The 22,371-nt window shown below is 44.4% G+C and overlaps 1 protein-coding gene across 2 annotated transcripts; it reads right to left on the bottom strand.

Moving 5' to 3' along the window:
• Window positions 1–398: 398 nt before the first annotated feature.
• dnajc24 (DnaJ (Hsp40) homolog, subfamily C, member 24) lies at window positions 399–16,453 on the bottom strand. Of its 2 annotated transcripts, none has more exons than XM_027024994.2 (5): window positions 16,360–16,453; window positions 15,403–15,514; window positions 6,009–6,147; window positions 1,777–1,845; window positions 399–890 (listed from the first exon to the last, which is right to left on the bottom strand). In XM_027024994.2, exons 2-5 carry the CDS (start codon window positions 15,508–15,510, stop codon window positions 760–762), a joined length of 447 nt encoding a protein of 148 aa, XP_026880795.1. In that variant the 5' UTR covers window positions 15,511–15,514; window positions 16,360–16,453; the 3' UTR covers window positions 399–759. The 2 variants fall into 2 exon arrangements, with proteins under 2 accessions (XP_026880795.1, XP_026880796.1); XM_027024995.2 differs by lacking the exon at window positions 399–890 and adding an exon at window positions 974–1,084.
• Between the last annotated feature and the right edge of the window lie 5,918 nt (window positions 16,454–22,371).

The raw sequence follows: 22,371 nt of genomic DNA, 5'->3' as shown, positions 1-22,371 counted from the left end.
AGAGAAAGAAAAACAATAAGACTTCTTTGGGTTAGCAAAACGTTCAACATTTGGAACGTTCGTGTTCCCTCACAAAGTGGGTGGTGGTGGGGGGTTGGGGGATGGGGGTTGGGCGGTTGTTAGGAGAAAATGCGGTCGGTCCCAGTTTGAGTCTAGTCTGGCCCATGAAAAGAATGAGGTCACCTTAGAGCCAACAACCCAAGGGCTTCCAGTAAACAGGAAGATGTGACCCACTTCCTGAAAGAGTCCTCTGATGGTGTACATGCTGTGAAACAGGGCTGCGTGAGAATTTAATGGTTTACATTTTACTAAGCTGGTGAAGGATTCTGGTGAGGGTCCAGGGGTTCAGTTAGGCTGCGTGACACTGCAGCAGGGCACAGCCAATCACAAACAGCCAGAAGAGGAAACAAAGACGGAAGTCCTCTTTAATAAATTAATTGCAAATAAAACAAGTTAAAATTACAATATTTCACAACAATGCACAAGAATCAAAACAAACACGCAAGGTCTTTCTGCATAAGAACAAGGGTGTTTTTTTGCAAATGATAAGATCAAAACATTAAACAAAACATTAATATGAAACATGATTTTGGCATAAACCATTTTTTATACTCCTTCGACTAAATAAAGACCAAAATGGGAAGACAAGACAAGAAACCAAAATTAGTCTTTCAATGACAAAGGAGTTTACCAGCTGTGAGGTAAGTACCCAGAGAGGTAAGGCACCACAACACACGGCCTGTGCAGTGGAAGGAGCCATCACGTACACCTTTTCACTTCGATACTGAGCGAACATGTGTCACAGCACACAACTGCGATGTCCTCCGTCTCCTCCTCCTCAAGGACAAACTCTCCGCCACAGCGGCAGCCGTAGGAGTAACTCCCGCACTCTGAAACAGAGGCGAGATATCGATTGGAGCACAGCGGCAGCAGGAGGTTTGGAGTTATCAGAGAACCAGCGTCTGAGGCGGGACTGGGGTTCTGCGGCTACTCTGGACAGTTGTGTTTTCACGGTCTTGCTACAGCTCGGTCCCGGAGGAAGGGCAGAAGGTCTGAGGGAAAGTCCAGGAGCTCTGTGAAGGCCCTTGATCACAGAAGGTGGTTTGAATTATGGTGTGCATGTGAAGGATACAGTATAATGCACTGAGGAGCACCACAACGCGTCTGATTAAACAACAGGGACAGGAAGTAATGATCCGGATGGCTTTATCATCTTTATCATAATGGGGTGGAGGAGGGCATAGATAGATGCTTTAAAGACACCACAGCAAAAGGAAGCAAACGTTACAAACACATGCATCCTCCCATCTTGTATGGCTATTCTTAAACATCAGATACAACAATATACTGAGAGTTGGAAGAACACTTACATGATGCATCCAAACAGTATTACGAATTGTACCTCTGTTATACAGAAACCACACAGCAGGAGACCAGGGAACTTGATCTCTTTTCCTATTCCTTATAATCCCTAGTCCCTACCTACTTCCTGCCAGAGGGATTGTGGGTAATGGAGTTTTGGGCTTGATCTAGGGATTTCCAGAATAAGGATTAAGAGTTTTTTCCCCCAAGGAGCCCACCAGAGCCCACTAGACCAAGACTGTGACTGCTGCCTTGTTTACCTACATTATTCTGTCAATCGCTGGGCTTCAATCTACAAACCTTTGGGAGACTGGCTGTACTGCCGTGGTTCATTCACAGAAGCCACACTAAGCAGGAGTGCAGCAGCTGTGGCTAGAATGGGGTTCTGGAACTTTCTAAATGGACTTTACTCACCACTGTCCCAGGACATGTCCTCCAGCAGAACACAGGCATCCACTGGCCAGCTCTGCTTTAGCTCATCAGCTGCACACACACACACACACACACACACACAAACACACATTATATAATAATAATAATAATAATAATAATAATAATAATAAATAATAATAATTAATAGGAATGTGAAAACAAGGGAAAAGCTGCGTATGTTGCTAAATCAGTAGTGATCAGTCATACCAATGTCATACCATAATATCAAACAATATCATAGCAAGTGATTTTTACAAAAAAATAAATAAATAAAATTGGCAATCATGATGTTTCCGTGCAGACATCGTCATATGACAGTTAGGTACACATGGCGCTACGCTAGTATGAATACAGGCACTCACTGTATTATACTTCTTTAAAGACTGAGTGTAGTGAATTAGTAATTGTGGGACAGGTGTGACTAATTTGATCCATAACTCATGACCTTTGCAGATGGTTGGTCATGAAACAATTCCTGTTTGCATTTTCTCTTTGATATATCCGAGTACATAGACACTCCGGGTTAAAAAGAAAATTTCACTGTAAAACAATTTTTTAACCTTCAGAGTATTTCAAAAAGGTTCAAAAGAGTTTGTGTGTGAAGTGCTTGGTTCTTGAGTCTACGAGAGATCATTTCTGTGCCAACTAAAACCAAAACGCATGTTACATGAGGTTTTTCACTGGACTATTCCTTTAAGAGTGACCAGCATGGTTCTCAACCCCCAACTCACCTCAACTGAGAGGAGAAAAACCACCTGATCATCAAGATCACACAGCAAGATCGGAACGCCACGAAAGGGGCCGAAAACTAGACAACGGTTTCAGGTGAAACCCAGCTTGGCCTGGATCAACCCCGCCGAACACACAGAGAATAGAGCAGACAAAAGGTGCTTCAGGAAAAAAACGCCAGAGCAGGGGGCGTCAGACTCTCACAAAAGGCCCCCACATAGGCACTCCCAACAGGCTGAGCCGACACAGGCTTTCAGTAAAAGCCAACATATATTAAGAGTGTGAAAGACAGTTTCTGGAATATGAAAATATGAAATCTGACAATTAATTGTCACAGGAGTGGAATGAGGGGGGAGGAGGAAAGAAAGACCAAGATGTAACACCGTGAAATACAAAAAAAGAGAGAGAGAGAGAGCGAGAGAGAAGAGCCCTGCAGCCGTTGTGAGAGAATGGTAATTAGCACGTCCCTGTGCCACTTTTCAACATGTTTGCCTTTAATTAGTCTGCAGTCTGCCCTGAGCGCGTGCCGCTACAGTTGGCCCTGCAAGTCCCTCCTAAAGTCTGGCAAAGAAATTTGCACCACTAATTCCCATGCCATAAGAAAAGGGGGAATGTGTAGTTGAGGTGGAGATGAGTAAAAACGTGTGGGTACTTTCAACAAAAGAGTCGTCAGAAGCGTGTTTCACACCTGCAGAAGCGCCGCTCAAATTAGTGAAATGCTCTCATTAACCCATCACATCTGCCCTGTGCAGACTCACAAACCGCTGTCCAGTCTACATCTGCCCTGTGCCGACCAACAGACTGCTGTCTAGTCTACATCTGCCCTGGGCCGACCAACAGACCGCTGTCCAGTCTACATCTGCCCTGTGCAGACTCACAAACCGCTGTCCAGTCTACATCTGCCCTGTGCAGACTCACAGACCGCTGTCCAGTCTACATCTGCCCTGGGCCGACCAACAGACCGCTGTCCAGTCTACATCTGCTCTGTGCAGACCAACAGACCGCTGTCCAGTCTACATCTGCTCTGTGCAGACCAACAGACCGTTGTCCAGTCTACATCTGCCCTGTGCCGACCAACAGACCGCTGTCCAGTCTACATCTGCCCTGTGCGGACCAACAGACTGCTGTCTAGCCTACATCTGCCCTGTGCAGACCAACAGACTGCTGTCCAGTCTGCACTGCTACTCTGCCAGGGAGGCTTGCTGTGTCTAGGTTGGTTTGTACGTTATAACTGCAGTGGGAGAACTGACACATAAAAGACGGTAAAAGTCAACTATACATGGAACAGAGGGATGCCATTAAACTCTAATAAGGGGTTTAATCCTATTATGGCCACCATGTAGGTGCACGTGGGTCAGCGAGTTCTGGTTCTGGATAGAAGTTATCATATGAGATGGGCCCCAGTGCCATCATGGCCAAGCAGTGCTTATTTGGCTATGGGATGATGCTGACAGTTTAAATGAGGAGTAATTACCAAGCATGAGTGGGCAACAGTTTGAGATGGAACAGACATGGAGAGGACCAGGATGGATCTGGTCCACTAAGATGACCTCCGCACTGCACACACAGACACACACACACACACACACATCCTACGTAGACACACACGCACACATACGCACACGCACGCACACATGCGCATGCACAGACACACATGCACAGACACGCACAGACACACATTCATACCCAAAGGTACACACACACACACACACACAGTAACAAAATATGGTGTATAGATATATGCTTGAGACTGCACATGCATGCACAAATATATACATATAAAAGCGCGATCATTTTCAAACATTCCTGGTTACTCTGAAATGAAGAAAAACACGGCTGCTTCATTCACATTCTTTATGCAGTGTGAAAAAATAACCTTTCCTTCACATTGCATAAAGAATGATCTATTTAAATATTCAGGAATATCCTTTCTTCATGTTGCATAAAGAACAGACTGTTTAAATATTCATGAATATATATCCCACTTTCATATATTAATATCCTGAAGCATATGACTATGGCGTAGTGGTTCCAGCTACATCAGGGTTAAACCTCTCTACTGCACTCTTACCCACACTTTGACCCCCGAGCCACTGGAGTAAAGGCCAATCAGGGCCCGATCAATCGCTCCTCATACTGGGCTGGGGAACAAGCCTGAGTCAATCGCTGGGCTTGATTACCGCCACAGGCACGTGAGCAGGTGACTACCTGGAACCGCCAGACCGGCGCGCCTGACTAAGACGGACTTTCCTGAAGTAACATCGGAACGACAAATGTGTGCTTTCTGTACAACAAAGAGATCGCTGTTGTATGTCTCAGCCTCAGAAAGGGGTACTGGTAAGTTTCAGGGGACAGTTTGCGACAGCACACATGAAATCCAGTTCGAACGTCTGCGTCCACTGGGGAAGGAGGGCGGGTGCACTGTGACCCCAAACAGCTGGTGCGGAGGGTGGGGGTTGTAGGCGGGTGTTCCCCCCCCCAGAGGGCTGCCCAGCACCGCTGCTTTAATGGTGTGCCTGGATGTACATTTATTGAAGCTCCTAATGGAAGCTGGAGGAGCTCTTTCCTCAGGCCAGAGGAGAGAGACAGCCCATCACTTCATGTAAGAACAGGCCATGTGTGATAGACCTGACCTACATTTCCTCTCCCTCTCTCCCCATCCTGCTCCCCCATACACACATTCTAAAACTGTCTCGCTCTGTTCCACGCACGCACGCTCGCACGCACGCTCGCACGCTCACCTCGTTTTCTGTTGGACAACCTCTTTTTTGTCTTTAAGTCTTTAATCAAATAATGTAAATGATAAATGATCAATCTGCAAACAGCCTGGATAAGCCTTATTTCAATTTAGCGACGTATTAATCGCCACAAAAAAAAGCTTTACAACATATTGTACATTGACGCCATTTTGACAGCCAATGAAACCTCGTGTCTGAAACTACTGCCCATGCTTTTCTAAATGGCCTAGTTAACAGCTCATGTCATGTGACCTTTCCAAACACCACACAAGCACACCACTCAGCTGACACCTCGATGCCTGGCCTCTGCAATACTGATATCGTGAAAGGTAGTAACATGCAGATGAGCCGACTAACATATAACATAATTTTGTAGTGGCTGCTGCAATCATCCTGACCAATCTCAGAAGTTGCAAATGAGTGTTCTCTTAGTGTCTGAAGAATCATAGTATTCATACAATTCAACTAAACGAAATCATTTTACGTTTGCATCATTTATCGAACGCTTGAAGAAGCCTTTTGCTGTCTCCATGGAACTCTTCCGTAAGCTAGCACAAGTATGCCACAGTCTAAGCCCGCCTTCAAGCTAAATACCAGACAATGTTTTGTCTCTATTCAGCACCAGTGCCGGTAGAACACACATTTCTGATGCAGTGAAGGAGGCTTGATATCTTCACCAGGATGAAACGAGCTATCCTCTAAAGGTCTAAAGGTGCGCAGGTGTCGTCAGTAGGAGAAGGTACATACCACGCAGCTGCAGGTCAAATGCTCTCCTTCTCTCCTCGTCGCCCAACACCTTCCAGGCCTGATCCACGTCCAGGAACCTGCGCAGCTGCAGGGACGCCTCCTCCGCCGAGATGCCGGGCTTCTGCTTGTCTGGGTGAAGCTACCAATCAAAACAAACTATGAGCACTGGTGTGCGCTTAGGCCGCGCTGTGGCCTGGTGAAGCAGGTGAGGCGCGGGGCATAACCTACTGGAGACCTGTTATTAAGAACCGAAGTTATTAACAGAAAGCTAGTCCCTGAAAGTCTGACAGTCAATGAGAGGGGAGAAGAACAAGGGACAAACAACAACAACAACAACGACAACAACAACAATCATCATCCCAGCATGTGTCCAGTGCTCTGTACGGATGGTCTGCTCATAGCACGTCGCATTTCTTCTGGCCAATTGACCGGAGGAGGCAGAGTTGAGCAAACACAAACAGATTACGGCGCAAAAAGAAAGCAGGGGGAAAAACAATCACAGAGGACAGATGATCACGGAGAGGGAGAGCAGACCGGCCTGGTGGCCTGGGCGGGAGGTCAAAGGTGACGCGCCGCCGCCGCGGCGTCCTAAGACCTGAAAACGTGACTTGTGGAGCCCAGGCACTCTGACTAAATGATGATGTAGCCACAGCTAGCTCACAGTAATGCTCCACCAGTAGCGTGCACTCTCAACCCCCCCACCCCCTCCCGCTGGACTGGATATGCTCACACAGAGTGAAGTGATTTTGCTCCAGAGGACGGATCTTGGCCATCCGCAAAGGAGGGAGCCGTTGCCGCCCATGGAAGGACTAAGGGAGAAAGAGGAAAGCAGCCTGGTCCTCTTGAGCCGTCTGACCTGGCCAGTGATTCCATTCTGACGTGCCTTTGCAGGACTTCTGTATGGTTGCTGTGTTTTGGTGGCTGCACTGCTGGCCAATAACCAGCAGTGCTGGGTAGCCGATTACTGTTAGGCTTATATTTGTAAATTAAAGGAAAGGGAAGATTAAACTATTCCATAAAGCAATTAGTTTTAAAACTAATTAAAATTTAGGGTTGCTTGAGTGTTTAAATGATCGTTCCCGTCTCTACCCTCTCTCTGTCTCTTATCTGTTATGAAGTTTTGATATTCTTGATTGGACAAGCAGTCCATTTAAATGAAACAGGAGACAGGCAAAAGAACACTGACTTCACCAATGAGCCAAAAATTACCCTCACGATCACCAACAAGCATCATTTCTGGACCGTGACTGGAGGGAAGGTGGAAAGGGCGTGGAGGAGGCGGGGCATTTATGGGATGTGGGAGGTGCATGGAGTTGAGGGGGTGGAGCTCTCCTCTACCAAGTCGTCTCCAATCAATTTAAAACAGTTCCTCAGTAATGGCAGGATTACAGTTTAAAAGGGCAAAGGCTCTGTGAAAGACAGGCCAGGGGTGGGGAGACCGGAGAGACTGTGTGGTTGCGGAGCTCCTGTGTCCTGGCACGAAGAGCTGGCTGATGGATGGAGGAAGGGTCAGGCAGTTTATCCGAGTCTGACCCCAGCGTCCTGCACAGCTCACAAACGGCCCACGAGGCAAGAGGCGCTCCACGGTTGCACTCAGCCACATGCTGGCTGCATGAATCCACCCACATATACATATGAAAGTGAGTCTCACTCACACTGATGACGAAAACACTCATATCATGGATTTCTTGTATTTATGTCAACACACACGACTGGTAATCAAAGTAAAAGCCCCTACTGCTTCAGTCACATGCTTGCTGATTCTGCTCGGCAGGACCGTGGAAGCGTAAGGGCGCCTTCACACTCATCCTGAATACTTGAGCCTGCACACAGGACCGATTCTGGGTCTGCTTTCACACACAATAACTCTCTCCGAACCGTGGATCGACTGAGTAATTCCGTACGTCACTTTTCTGGTAGGAAGCAAAATGGTAGGAAGAAGCGTCGTCCGTATCTGTGTTTTTTATTATTTGGCTTGGATACAAATATTCAGCGAGGAACAGCACTTTTGGGACGCATGGAATTTCACCATTCACCAAGGATCCATTCTCCTATGAGAAGAACTTTGCTGCATTGTATGTGTATAGATTCCTTTGTCCTGTAAAATAGATTAATAGTGTAGTGCAAACATTTTTATAAGTTTATCTGGATAGTAAGCCTTTATTTACTCAAAGTCGAAGCAGTCAAAATGAACCAATGACACAGCCCCGCACGCAGCACTGGGAGTGGATAGCTTCCACACCTGTCCGGTCTGCAGAAAAGCTGTAGAGTAGCATCATATGAGCCCTAAATATCAGTCAAATCAAACCTGCACCAGTATTGTGACTTCATTTATCTGCCAATACACACGCAACACAGATACAGTCCCACATCACTAATCACCAGGGTCCTCCAGCTCTGCACTGATATTGATTACTGACTTAAAGCCCTGACCTCTACCTTTGATATATGCTTTAGCACACACTAGTCTTTAGAAGTAGACATGCATTAGACAAAGCAAAATTCAGGTCCCAAGTTAGAAGCTTCCGTCTTTGGTTTCCTCAAAGCTCTTCTTAATTAAAACTACCAGAATGGCTCGACCCCAAGCAGCGCAGAGTCTCCGGACCCGGGGTGTGCAGGACGCCCATGGAGAGGATTACACCAACTTGTGTGTGGGAACGTGCAAACAGGTCAGATATCCTGAGCGGGAGCAGGAAAGGATCCACGGGGGCAGAGGTAACGGGCGGGATGAGAGAAGGTCACAGAGGCACTGAAGTCCACAGATCAAACGGTAGGAAAAATAAAAGCGAAAGCGCCGATTTGTGAGTCACCATTAGCTCGATCTTCAAGCAATTTATGCAAATAGTAGATAAGGAAGCCACGGCATAAGCTGGGAGGCCCAGGGACGTCTGAATGATCATCTTCATCAAAGCTGTACTCTGCGTTAAGACGTATGGAGGTGGAATAGCAAGGCCCAGTGTAACAGCTAAAGGGTGAGCCATCCGAGTTCTCTCCACGGACAATACTGGGAATCTTCACCTACGGCCAAAACGTGGAATTTGACACATGAATGTCGACAGCACCAGAAGCTCTTTCCGCAGTCTGAGGCAAATCTTTCACATAAACACTGCAAATGTTACATAATCTCAAAACCTCCAGCTCCATACACACACACACACACACACCAAAAAACGGCCTCGTTATCTCGATGGAAGCGGGTTACTACAGAATGTAGTTAGCGTTACATAAGCCCACAGCTCCCTGGCCTGTGCTGGGCTTGGCACACCTGCCAAGAGCGCAACACAAGCTGTCCGCATCAAAGACCACCGGCGGCAGGAACAATGACAACCAGCCCGGCGGTAGTCTCCCTGCTGGCTCCTGGAGGGCTACGGAAGTAAGTCTGAAAGTGCCGGGTCTCTCCCCAGCCGGAGCGTCCCCTGCAGGGCGGGGAAATAGCTCCGCACGGAGGCGAATGTCCGTGGCTCTGAAGTGGGGCTTAGCCTCGAGCCTGTCACCCTGCTGAACCCCCGAACATCCCCCAGGGTCGCTCTGTCCGGCGTGAAAGCCCAGGTCAACTGCCACTGGTACCCTCAATGGTCACATAGGCAGCTGCACAGATCTGGATTATTTTATAATTCTCCTTTCATGTAGTCAAGCTTTGGTATGCCAACATTTACTGACACTCCACACACAACATTTTCCACTGCACAAAGATTCCCAGTGGAGTTCTGTAGTAGTGTTTATTGTTTATTTACTCTCTCTCTCTCTGTGTGTGTGGGGTGTGTGTGTGTGTATATATATATATATATATATATATATATATATATATATATATATATATATATATATATATATATATATAGATAGATAGATAGATAGATAGATAGATAGATAGATAGATAGATAGATAGATAGATAGATAGATAGATAGATAAAGGATATTCCAGAAATCTGAAAAACACCAGCATACAGCATGTTTAATGAAGATAAATGAAGCCTTTTCTATCAGATTTCACCAACAAATTAAATCCAAATAATCACTGTAATGTTTACTAACGTGTACGTTTTAACTTATGCTAAAGTATAAACATAAGTGAATATAAGTTAGGGTAGCCTATTGTTTGGTACGGGAGTGGTGGCCTCTGGCAGACAAACTGTGGCTCTTCTCACACTCATCCCAAGGGCACTGCCCTCTCAGCTTCCCCTGACAAAGCCCAGGTGTGGCCTACTAACGCAAACCCCGCACGGGAGGCAGCGGCTTTGCTGAGGAGCCTCGCCCCCTCTACCTCCCTTCCTGCCTCATCTCAGGACTTACACGCTTTAATTGCTGTCTCTTTGCATGCATTGTAAAATATTCATTTGCCGGGTCTAATGGAGCTAGTTGAGCAGAGACACAATGTAAAGGGCAGGCCAATTTGAAGCTCTTTCCGGCTGTGGCCATACATCAGCGGAGGGACTGTCGGTGAGCACGCACGCGTGCCCGGGGGGTACCCGCCTATCCTGTTCCTCATGCCCAGCCGCACAGGAGGTGGGGGGGTGGGGGGTATTGCAAAGGCTGCCGACATCACGCTACTGCCACCTATTGTCAGCCCGCTCCCACACTACATACGCACGGGACTCCAGACGCGTCCAGGGGGAAAACACAACACCTCGTTTCAGCATTCCAGGGAACGTGTTTTAACAACGCAGGTTGAAGCCTGACGGAATTCCGCGCGGACACGTTTAAAAACAGGCCTCCGCAGAAACCTTTCAGGAGCCCTGCTCGGCTCGCAGCAGCTGGCGGAGGTAAGCTGGCGGGTGTTGGCAGCGGAGTTTCTCGCGGTGCCACCACTTCACCGAACCACTGCAGTGAGCTGGGAGCCACAGGGCTGGAAGACTGCGCGCCTCAGAGAGACTCCTCTAATGGATCTGTGGGCTTCCCGACGGATTTACTGCACACTGCTTTAATTGAATTGGGTTTGAGTTTAAACCGAGCAGATTAAACAACTGGGTGGGATGCGACAATCTGGGTTCCATCATTAGAAGAGAAACCACTCTGTAGTAATATGATTGGTTGTTCACTGTTACTCACTGAGCCGCATGACTCATAACGCTGTGTTTGCTTTCGGCGCTTCTGCTAAGCCTCCTGCCTGCGCACCCATTCCCACGCTTCCATATTTTACACAGGGAGCAGGCCACTAGATTCTTGAACAGCTGATGTAGAAACAAGTACACATGGCTGGCAAGCTTGATGTTTACACTTCTGAACATGAATTTTACTATTTCAATTTGAGCTTCTTAATCATTTATTATAATCACATAAATCCCACAACTACTTTAAGACTGCACACTGTGTCCTGCTGGTAAGCTCAGTGTAAATTCTATTGTACATGTTGTACGGTGCCTCCTAATGACATTGGGAAACTGGCAATGCTATGCCATCTTCACATGAAACAGGACTATGAGTATATAGTGACAAGCCAGTCATGCCTTCATTTTAATAAGGAACCCAGCAGAACTGAGCTTGCAGTACATATGCAATTTGATTAAACTGGCATGTGAAACAATGAGTTGAAATGACAAGGTTGCTAAATAGAAACAGATTCATTGTTTGTGAAAGTCCCCACTGATCAATGTCCCATCTCCACCACCATAAAATTGATCTACTTCCTGTCTCTACTGCCTTGCTATGCTGCCACTGGGCCTCTGCTCTGTGCAAACATATGTGGATGCACTGCAGGTTCCTGTGAAGGGTGAGTGGGTATGGATGGGTTGGGCTGGGCCCAGTACTGCCGCACAGTAACATCCCAACCACTTTAACCAGCAACGCTACAGTGGAAGGTCCCGTTTAGCAGTGGCACTTCTCCAGCCCTCGCATGTTCCGGCCGAGCTGACAGAACTAACAGAACTGAAAAAACTAACAGAACTGACAGAGATAAAAGAACTGACAGAACTGACAGAGCAAACAGAGCTGACAAAACTGACAAAACTAACAGAACTGACAGAGCTAACAGAACTGACAGAAGTGACGGAGCTAACAGAAGTGATAGAGCTAACAGAACTGACAGAGCTAACAGAACTGACAGAGATAAAAGAACTAACAGGACTGACAGAGCAAACAGAGCTGACAAAACTGACAAAACTAACAGAACTAACAGAGCTAACAGAACTGATAGAGCTAACAGAACTGAAAGAACTGACAGAGCTAACAGAACTGAAAGAACTGACAGAGCTAACAAAACCGACAGAGCTAACAGAACCGACAGAGCTAACAGAACTGACAGAGCTAACAGCTAACAGAACTGACAGCTAAAAGAACTGACAGAGCTAACAGCACTAACAGAACTGAGAGCTGACAGAACTGACAGAGCTGACAGAGCTAACAGAACTGACAGAGCTGACAGAACTGACAGCGCTAACAGAACTGACAGCGCTAACAGAACTGACAGAGCTGACAGAACTCACAGAACTGACAGAGCTGACAGAACTGACAGAGCTAACAGAACTAGCAGAACTGACAGAGCTAACAAAACTAATGAACTGATAGAGCTAACAGAACTGATAGAGCTAACAGAACTCACAGAACTGACAGAGCTAACAGAACTGACACAGCTAAAAGAACTAGCAGAACTGAGAGAGCTAACAGAACTGACAGAGCTAAAAGAACTGACAGAACTGACAGAGCTAACAGAGCTAACAGAACTGACAGAACTGACAGAGCTAACAGAACTGACAGAACTAACAGAACTGACAGAACTGACAGAGCTAACAGAACTGACAGAGCTGACAGAACTGACAGAGCTGACAGAACTGACCAACCTTCCATGTTCCGTACAGCACTAGAGACTGAAAGAAATGTGAATATATGGTATTTTCACCACCCAAAGTTGAGAGCGCAGTTTTTAGCTGTGAGACCATGACTCATAGAGCTCTCACCTATGCGAGAGAAATCACAAATTCAGTTAAGTACCCCACATGAGTGACTCAGTCAAGAAGTACCCCATCTATGGACTGTCTATTTCAGCAGTGTGACCTTTTTTTTGCGGCCGCTACACAAGTAAACTGCTGCGTCTCATCGGGAGAGTGGTGGATCTTAATTCTGGATAAAAATTCTGCTGTGCTAAAAAAATGGCTTCATCTGTAGCTCTTCAGTAGTTACGGTAGTTTATAGTTTTTATCTACACAGAGTGGTTCAGACATGAACATTCACATTTACATTTATGGCATTTAGCTGATGCACATTCTGCTATTATCATACATTTATCTTTTCAGCAGTTCTTGCCAATCAGCACTTTATGAACTTATGACAGCAATTACCAGTTACTTTTGAGATTTTAATTTTATTTTCTATCAGTGGTAACATCTAAACGAGTTCTCTGTGTTCATTTGGTTTAAAACCAAAACTGTGCCAAACTGCCACGTTGATGCACTTCTTCTGGCAAGCATCTTTTCACTCTCTACAGGAGAGCTCATCACATGTTCCCGAGTCTTTTTGTTCTCTTCGCAGCTACACCAGCATTCACTGACAGACTTAAAATCGGTTACGATCTTTTTAGGCATCATTTTAAAAAATGTATACTTGTAGTGTGTTAGTTGGTCATGTTTGGTGCAAAACTAACCACAATCTTTTCTATTGTATAGATGTTTAATTAGATTGAAATGCTTGCAGGAAGTGAATGGCTAAATAAAGACGAGGCCATTAGAAAGATGTGACAGGGTAACGGTATGTGAGAAAACAACAACAACAATAGTACTTAATATTGTAATTTATTTATGTAAGTTATCTCAATATTCCAAAAATATCATTTATCGGCTCAAGGCCAACACAAAATAGTAGTGATGGGGGTTTGGAAGTAGACTGAAGGTTTTTTTTTTCTCTTCTCATAAACACATAAACTGCTAGTGCTTCTGCACTAAACAAGCATTACCCTAATTAGATATCAAGTAGATCAAGAGTGGTGTGTTGTAAGACAGCAAATGTACCAAAGCAGTCAGCTGTGTTAAATAATAATCTTTTGCATACCATTGTAAACACAGCAGCAGAACTCACATGGTATTGGAAGGTTAATGGGTGTTGTGCTGCCTAGCGTTGAACGATTTTCCCGATCAATTTCATTCAGCGGAATTATTGATTTAGCGTGATAATCAAGCTTGTACATGTTTACATATACACATATTTTATTGTTAAAGTATCAGTTTTTAAGCAAAACGAATGAAAAACAGCCTTCTGCACTAGATGAATGCCATTTCCCACAGGTCTCTGTGCAGGCTCCACCCTGTCATGCATATGCACCATAAAAACTTTGCAGAGTAATGAGTTCGCAGCAAAGAAAGCTGGAAACATCACTTCAGTGACACAAAATTAGCATGGACTTGAATAATTTGATGTTGAATAAATTTAAATGTAAATTGCGTCAAAAGTCAGCTGCAACAACAAGTGGCAGCGCGACAAAGTTTTTCCTGGAGGAATGGGAACAATGTGAGAACCAGCATGATGAAAACACTAATGTGAGCTGCCCTCACACACACCAAAGCTCCCGCTGGAAAGCAGCTGACATCTGCTGCATCATTGCCCTGTGTTGGGCAGCTTTGCCATAGGCTTTAGTAAAATGTTTGTGTTATTAAACCTCAAGATATTTGCTCTTTATAGAGCTCATCGAGAGCTACAAACACAACACTTTGCATTTCTGCTTCCCAAATTTCCTCAGCTTTAACTATAGAACTTCAGAGACAGACTTTGATGGACTGTTTGTATCTAATATTTGCTTATATCAGGACTTCTGCTTTTTGATAGATAACTGAGGGCTACAAACAATGCTTTTAATTTTCTTTAACTGAAAAGTAAGCAGATTATATTTGTTCAAAGTGAGAGCTGCTTGCTATTATTGAAATGAGACAACTAAAGAAAACTTTTCTTACATTGATTTATTCTACAGTTTTGTTCTACTTGAGTCCAGTTGAAGGATATTTAAAAGAAACCACTGTATTCACTATGTGGTTCTTATAGATAGATGGTGGTATTTGCTACTGTTTTTCTACTCTAAATCTTCCAAAGTCCATTCTAAAAATGATCTGTTTGAATTAGAATGCCCCACTTCAGAAACAAAAAAATCTACATCATAACTGGGAACCATACAGAAACCTTTAAAAAAATTAAAGGTTTTTTTGGCCCCAATATTGACCAGCTCTACTGCTGCCACAAGTTAATCAGGTATAGCATCAAACAGGTCACATCAAACGGACACTGCCGAGGGCGAAGCATGAGTACACCGTAATGGCAAGAGACTAAACCATACAGCTCCAAGCTGTTTCTAATGAAGTGGTGTTTCACTATTACAGGTACCACTTGATTAGAGTGGCTAGTGACTGTTGATCTTTTTTTAACCTGGAGAATAGCAAGAAAGGTACATAAATAAATACATAAACACATACATACCATAAGTACAAGCCTCTGATACTTCTGCTTCAGCTCGTGTAAATCATCACTGGGAGAAGCCCCTAGTATGGAGTACCAGTTTTTCTGGCAATTGCTGGTGTCTGCCATGTTCCTGCAGAACAAATCATAAGCTTACTCCATCTGCTCCTGTGTATGTGTGAGGGCCCTGCAGTCAGGCTTTACAGACTTCAGTATTCAGTATACATTCTTACATTCACAAACCCACATATTGGAAATATGTTCATTTGACTACCGACGTGAGAATCATGCACCACCTAAAAACCTCCCCAAAGCACTGCCCCTGTGACAGCTGAAGAAGTGCACATCGCAAACTGTGCATGGCAACAGATTTCACTCTAACTGTACATTTATAAGGTGATTCTAAGAAAGTGGGTAGTGAATGCAGATTGACGAACACAACAGCTAAATTCATGGTAGGCATTTTAAGATTCAGGAAAGAGTTTTGTTTTGTACTTAGGACTAGAACACCCTTTAGACTTGATCGTTAAAGGAGGTGGTTGGAGCAAGAATTAACCATCACTTCAGAATAAACCGAAGAATCGGTATTTAGGCCATTTACATTTATAAACAACACCTGAAGTCGGTGGTGACTTAACTAGCTGGCTGGATTTCTAGCATAAGTAAGTAGTGTCCAAACATGTACTTTCTAATGCGCATTTAAATCAAATACAGCTCCAAAACATTTAGATACTCGGAACAGGCTAAACCATGCGGAGATTCGTCTCGATGATAAATACACTGAGCGAAGAAATAGCAAAGATAAATAGCTTGCTAATAGAGTAACACCAAAATAGGAACGATAGCTAGCCAGCTAACTAACTGCTAATCCACCGAGTAGCATGGTAAAGTTCTCATCATACGGCGACAAAACCAGTCACACCAGTGACGACATTTTAATTGTACCGGTGAACTGAGATTAAAGACGAAAGGCCAAACCTCGCATCGGGGAACTATTTCTCACTTTCCATATTCACACCCTGATGGGCATGTAAACTGCCCTCTTGGCCATGCTGACAATTTGCCCAGTAAACAGTTGTGTCTCACTATTTCCGCCTCGGTAGAAACTTGTGAGGAATTTCTTTTTTTTTGCCCAGTCAGCGTGTAGCAATCAAAACTGTTTTACAAAAATACTCTATTATACAACATATGTGTTTCTGTTTAAACTTGCCATTTAACCGGTGAGGGAAAGCTACTTGTGCTCGTTAGTAGCCGGACGCTTTCCGTTTCCACCCGAACGGTTAAACAGTAACACAGCAGCGGAGGCGAGAGCACGCCGTGTCCATGGAGACGGATTGGGATTGGAACGTCATCTCGAAGGCGCGAGACCCTAGTAGTAATGTATGGAAATGTAATATATTATCGCGAGACGTGGTAAAACCGATAAAAAAATAAATAAAATAATGATAGATAGATAGATAGATAGATAGATAGATAGATAGATAGATAGATAGATAGATAGATAGATAGATAGATAGATAGATAGATAGATAGATAGATAGATAGATAGATAGAAAAATAGAAGTAAATGCTTAGAGGACTCTGTTCTTAGAAAATGGCTATGAAATAAGAATAGTGTTGCATACAAGCAGGGACTTGAATCCTTGTCATAAATTGTTAATTGTGCTGCAGATAAATAAATAAATAGGGTCTTATAGGAAAAACAACCACCCTGACTACACCTCAGCCACTTGTGCATTTCTCTTAATTACCAAACTTTTTAATGAGCATCTTGCCACATGACATGCATGAAACCTTTTGTTTATCTTTGTGCGTTAGGCTAATTTGGGTATTGTTATTATAAAGCAGTTTGTCATTACTGTTGTTAATTTCTATCTAGTGCAAAATTAAACTTTTACCATATAGACTAAAAATGTTTTAAGTAAAATATGAACTGCACAGTTCGTTATACTTTTTTTACTAGCCTATATAACAATATTTTGTTTCTACTTGTGATTTTGTGTCATATTTTAATGCTTAAATATTTTAGGTTAGTTTCTGAATGAACTGACTGCTCTTTTAAAATTCAACCCAGTGTTTCCTAAGAGTGTGTTTTGGTGCTGCATCTTGGGTCTTATACCCAGTTTTGTTCAATCAGAGAATCCCCTTCACATTTTGAGTGGATGACCATTTCTGCAGCTTATCATTATAAAAACATGTTTATTCTGGGGCTGATGAACTTTTCTGGTGGGTTGCGTTTGATACAGTGTTCTCCATTTCAATCACAACCCTAAACCTGACATGTCCTTCCTAGAAAGGTGTCAACATTTTTTAAGATGACTGCAGAAACACCAGAGAAATCAATCATGCTTTAGATCACAAAATCACAAACTGGCAAACCTCTTGCTCTGGAGATGCTAACATGAACCTGAAACCAAATAGAGGAATACAGCTAGTCTATAATTATCTATGTGTTAATTACTGATGAGCAGCTAACATAAAAAATCAGCAAACTAATTCACAATTTTCAAAGTGATTAAAAACACCAAGTGTTTATGTGTGTGTGTGTGTGTGTATGTGTGTGTGTGTGTGTGTGTGTGTGTGTGTGTGTGCATGTGCGTGCGCACGCCTGTGTGTGTGTGTGTGTGTGTTTTCCTTAAGAAATTATACTCCTGACACCAAAACAGTCAAATTGTTGTTTTCAGTTGTTATGTTATCAATATCAGGGATAACCATAAACAGTTTATACGTCATATTGATTAATCATCTTACACTTTCATTGAAGCTGATGATGTTTCATCACTTTTTCCAGTTTGGATGGGTCACTGGGACCAGCCTTGTCTGCAAGCTCCAAGATGCACTGTGGAAGAAGCTGGATATTATGAGTGACAGAGGAGCTCACACAAGTCTAGTCCAGTTAAATCAAACAAAGAAAGAAAAACTCACAGAACAGAGTCATTCCATCAAAACCTGTTAGAATGAATGCTTGTGTGTGTGTGTGTGTGTGTGTGTGTGTGTGTGCGTGTGTGTGTGCGTGCGTGCGTGTGTGCGTGTGTGTGTGTGTGTGTGCGTGTGTGTGCGTGCGTGCGTGTGTGTCTGCGTGTGTGTGTGTGTGTCTGCGTGTGTGTGTGTGTGTGTGTGTGTGTCTGCGTGTGTGTGTGCGTGTGTGTCTGCGTGTGTGTGTGTGTGTCTGCGTGTGTGTGTGTGTGTGTGTGTGTCTGCGTGTGTGTGTGTGTCTGCGTGTGTGTGTGTTAGGGAGAGAGAGATGTTTGGTGTAGCTCAATGTGACCCGCTCCCCAGAGCGAGAATCTCCACCGCTCCCTCCAAACGTTCTCTTCGCCAGCGAGTGCGTGGGTAGCTGGAGACCAACAATGCCAAGCCACTAATGAAATAAGATCTAAGCCAGTCTTTTGTTAGAAGAGGACTCAGGAAGGAGCCTGCTGAAACACAGAGAGAGAGCACCAGCCTAACAACACACATTAAGACATGACTTTTTTGCGCTGTGAAGCTCTGAGATCTAGCTGATATATTTTGTGAACATAAGCTCTCGGTTTAATATACAGATCACGGATTCAACATAACATTACAGATTTCACAGGGTACCAGTTAACACAGTGGTGCGTCCCACTTCTTTGTTTTTGCATTCCACTTGAATTCCCAAGTTGCTGGGTTACATGTGACTAGGCACTTGGCTTCTTACAATAAAAAGTTTCCTGTAATTTCACTTCAAACATGTAAAATGAAGGTTTCTTGACCTCATAACTGTTCACAATTAGTTAATTTGATACTTCTATGCTGAATTCATGCATACTTTTTAAACTTTATTTACACTTGCTTAATGCCAGCCAGTGCAGTGTTTCTGTGGTTCTCCCAGCCCGCACAAACGTTCCTGACATCAAGGGCACTTTGTTTTTAGTATATAATGCCAACACACAAAAGGTGGCAAATGTTTCAAGTGTACAGAACCGAGTCCAGTAATTAGTATGAAATTCCCTCAAAACAGTGTTTGTTTGTGGTACACTTTAGTGGTCCTCTGTGTGTGTGTGTGTGTGTGTGTGTGTGTGTGTGTGTGTATGTGCTTGTTTTTTTGGGGTTTTTTTTTTTGCCTCTTGCCTTTTCCGTGGGTGAGGATCCACAGTGCCCCCCTGAGTGGTCCATTGAGACCCCCTTTATTCTCCACGAGTACCAACCACTTGTAATTCAAGTAGAGTGGGCAGCTTTGTCCGAGGGTTTCCACCTCTTTGTTCCACGTCGCCATGCGTGCTCCTCAACCAGGCTGAGCTGAGTGCCCCACTGACACCCGCGTGGAGGAAAGAGAATGGAAGCACAGGGTGAAGAGTAAGGGGGGGGTGTGTGGGGTGTGTAAGGTGGGGGGATGTGGGGGGGGGGGGGTCCAGGAGAAGAAAAAGAGAAAAAAACGCATGTGTGTCTCAGCCCCACCGCAGGACAACGGAGGAATTTGGAGGTCTGAAAGCCTGCCAAGCACTGCTGTCTCGACCTACATGGGGCTGGGGGGTGGTGGTAGAGGTGGGGGTCCAGTTCACTGTGGCTGTTCCCCGACGTAGATGACTTTGAGGGAGGGGATCGGTGGGGGACGATACCGAACGCACATGCTACGGTGGTCCGCACCTGGGATAGAAAGGAGTGACCAGAGCAAGAAGAAAGGAAGCATGTTTAATCGCGGATCAGGGAGTTATCGCAGCACGACACACACACACGCACACACACACACACACACACACAGACACACACACAGAGACACACACTGTACTCACCCCTGCCTCACCAGTCAATGCAAATCTCTCACAATGGTCCCCTCCACGTGAAAGGCCAGAGAGGGTTTTGATGGACAGCAGGTTGGCAGGGAGCCACTGTCTGTGTCTCTGCTCCTCTGGCTAACGGGCATTATCGGCGGGGCGAATTCCCCTCCCGCGAGCTGCCTCGCCTACCCACAGCATCCTGCTCCCCTTGGCCGCAATGCACTCACTGCCAGCGTTTGTTTTCCGACGAGAATGCCAACCACATGGGGACAGCAGTCAAAGAGCTTCACAGAGCCCAGATATTTGAGAGTATTCCATGTGCTCGGCAAATCCGCCAAAGAGAGGGTGTTTTCCATCCAAAGAGCGGGTGTTTTCCATTCAATTAAGAGTCAGTAAGACCAAATAACCATTCGGGTCTCTTAATTGAGTGGAATCAAGCAAGCGGAAGGAATTTCTTAATCAACATGTGTTGATGTACAACTACAATAATATAGATGAATATTTTCCTGTTACAGTCAACATTTAATCACTGGTTCAGCTCTGGTTAACAACACATAAGTTATTCTTCATTAAACACTGTTCTAAGGCCATTGAAAGCTCTCTAATGTTGCTAACATTGCTAACACAGTGAGTTTCATATTCTTCTGGTCAGATGCTGCCATGCTGTCAAAATATTGAAAATATAAACCTGCAAGTGATTGTAATGCATTATAATTGTATTGTGATCTGGATATTGCATTTTAAGCCATTTTAATAGGTTTTAGTTTAAATTTGTGTGCGTGTGTGTGTGTGCGTGTGCACGTGCGCGTTTGCATGTGCGTGTGCAAGCCTGTGTGTGTGTGTGCGATTTCTATTTTAAACGAACATGGCCTCCAGAAATGAGTGATGTACATGTTTGATCTGCTGGATGGAGGAAGATGAACTCAACATGAACCCTAGTGTGAAACACGCAGACTCTACAGTCAAGTGCTAGCCAGAGAAACTAGCATACACGATCACCTGAATTCACAGAACCACCAGTGTGGAATCAGCCTTCCATCGTACGTTTTTCTCGCCAACAGCCACACACAGAGGTGTGTGAGAAAACGTAGGATTCAGGCAGAGGCTGGTGACACAACCACAGTCTGATGGATCAAACACAGGATCATATACACAAACACATCAAGTACACCTTGTTTCAAAATCAGCTCTCCATCAAAGGCTCTGGATCCCAATCGAATGAATCCGACATACTTCACCAAGCACGCTGTTAAACTGAATATCCACGATCGTTAATATTTTTGCGAAATACAGTAGGAGCCGTCACGTCCAACAACTTCAGACTACATTAAATTACAAAGTGGAACGAATACGGCAGTAAAAATCTGAAGTCTGTCCCCTGTAACATTGTCATGGAAAAGAAGTTATTCTTAATCAGAGGACATTAGTGAACATATATGCACTTTATTTCCTGGAAATGATATTCTGATTCTATTACCAAGCTCCCACAAATGGCATATGCCAATAGTTCTCGCCCGAAAGCCACAGCTGGAGCGAGCTGGAGCGTGTGAGGCAGAGGCGTGTGCTGGGGTGGAGGGGCGCAGGTCAATAGCAGCATTGCTGGAGCCCATTTGAAATGCATGGCAGTCGGTTGAAGATGTCTGTGACAAGAATACCTCCAGCACTCCAGCCTGTGCTGTTCCTGATCCACGACAAACGGCTGCGCTCACTCAGACTTCAAATAATTAGACTTATCCTGTTGGCTGACCAGAACAGGAAAGAGTCTGATTGGTGGTAGTATGCCCCTCTGCCTTCTCATTATGGAAATGGCAGAGACATTTGTGAATATTATATATAATAATGATTCATATAATATATGAATATTACGTATAATAATGACCTATTATGTATAAGCCTATTGTATGACATTATATCTACATTTATAAACATGCACTTATAAATTTATGTAAATCAGTGCAAGTTCTAATATTAGGTAAATCTGGTTATTTATATGTACATTGGTTATTTAGAATTATTGTAGAATATCAATTTACTGAATGAAGTAGTCATAAAGTTGTTATATACAAGTTTTTAAAAGAGAAAGGAAAAACAGGTGTGGTTATGAGGGAAACACTTTAAAGGGTTGATGGTAAGTGTCCGTGTTTTCGTGCGCCTCGGTTCTATGGGAGCGCTGTATTGAGACGTCGCCCTCGTTAAGGGCAGTGCTCAAGCTCACGTGCTGTTTATCGTGGCCCGGGAGACGGTTGAAAAC

Source organism: Electrophorus electricus, chromosome 12, assembly GCF_013358815.1.
Source record: "Electrophorus electricus isolate fEleEle1 chromosome 12, fEleEle1.pri, whole genome shotgun sequence".
Lineage (NCBI taxonomy): Eukaryota > Metazoa > Chordata > Actinopteri > Gymnotiformes > Gymnotidae > Electrophorus > Electrophorus electricus.
The sequence above is the reverse complement of the archived record's forward strand: the minus strand, read 5'-3'. Positions and strand labels throughout refer to the sequence as shown.

Bases quoted from the DNA above. Each gene is read 5' to 3' on its own strand.
- dnajc24 (XM_027024994.2), bottom strand. From the start codon at position 15,510: ATGGCAGACACCAGCAATTGCCAGAAAAACTGGTACTCCATACTAGGG. The intron at 6,148-15,402 runs GTATGTATGTGT...TTTGATTGGTAG, and splicing joins ATCAGAGGCTTGTACTTATG to CTTCACCCAGACAAGCAGAA. The intron at 891-1,776 runs GTGAGTAAAGTC...CCTCTGTTTCAG, and splicing joins GGACATGTCCTGGGACAGTG to AGTGCGGGAGTTACTCCTAC.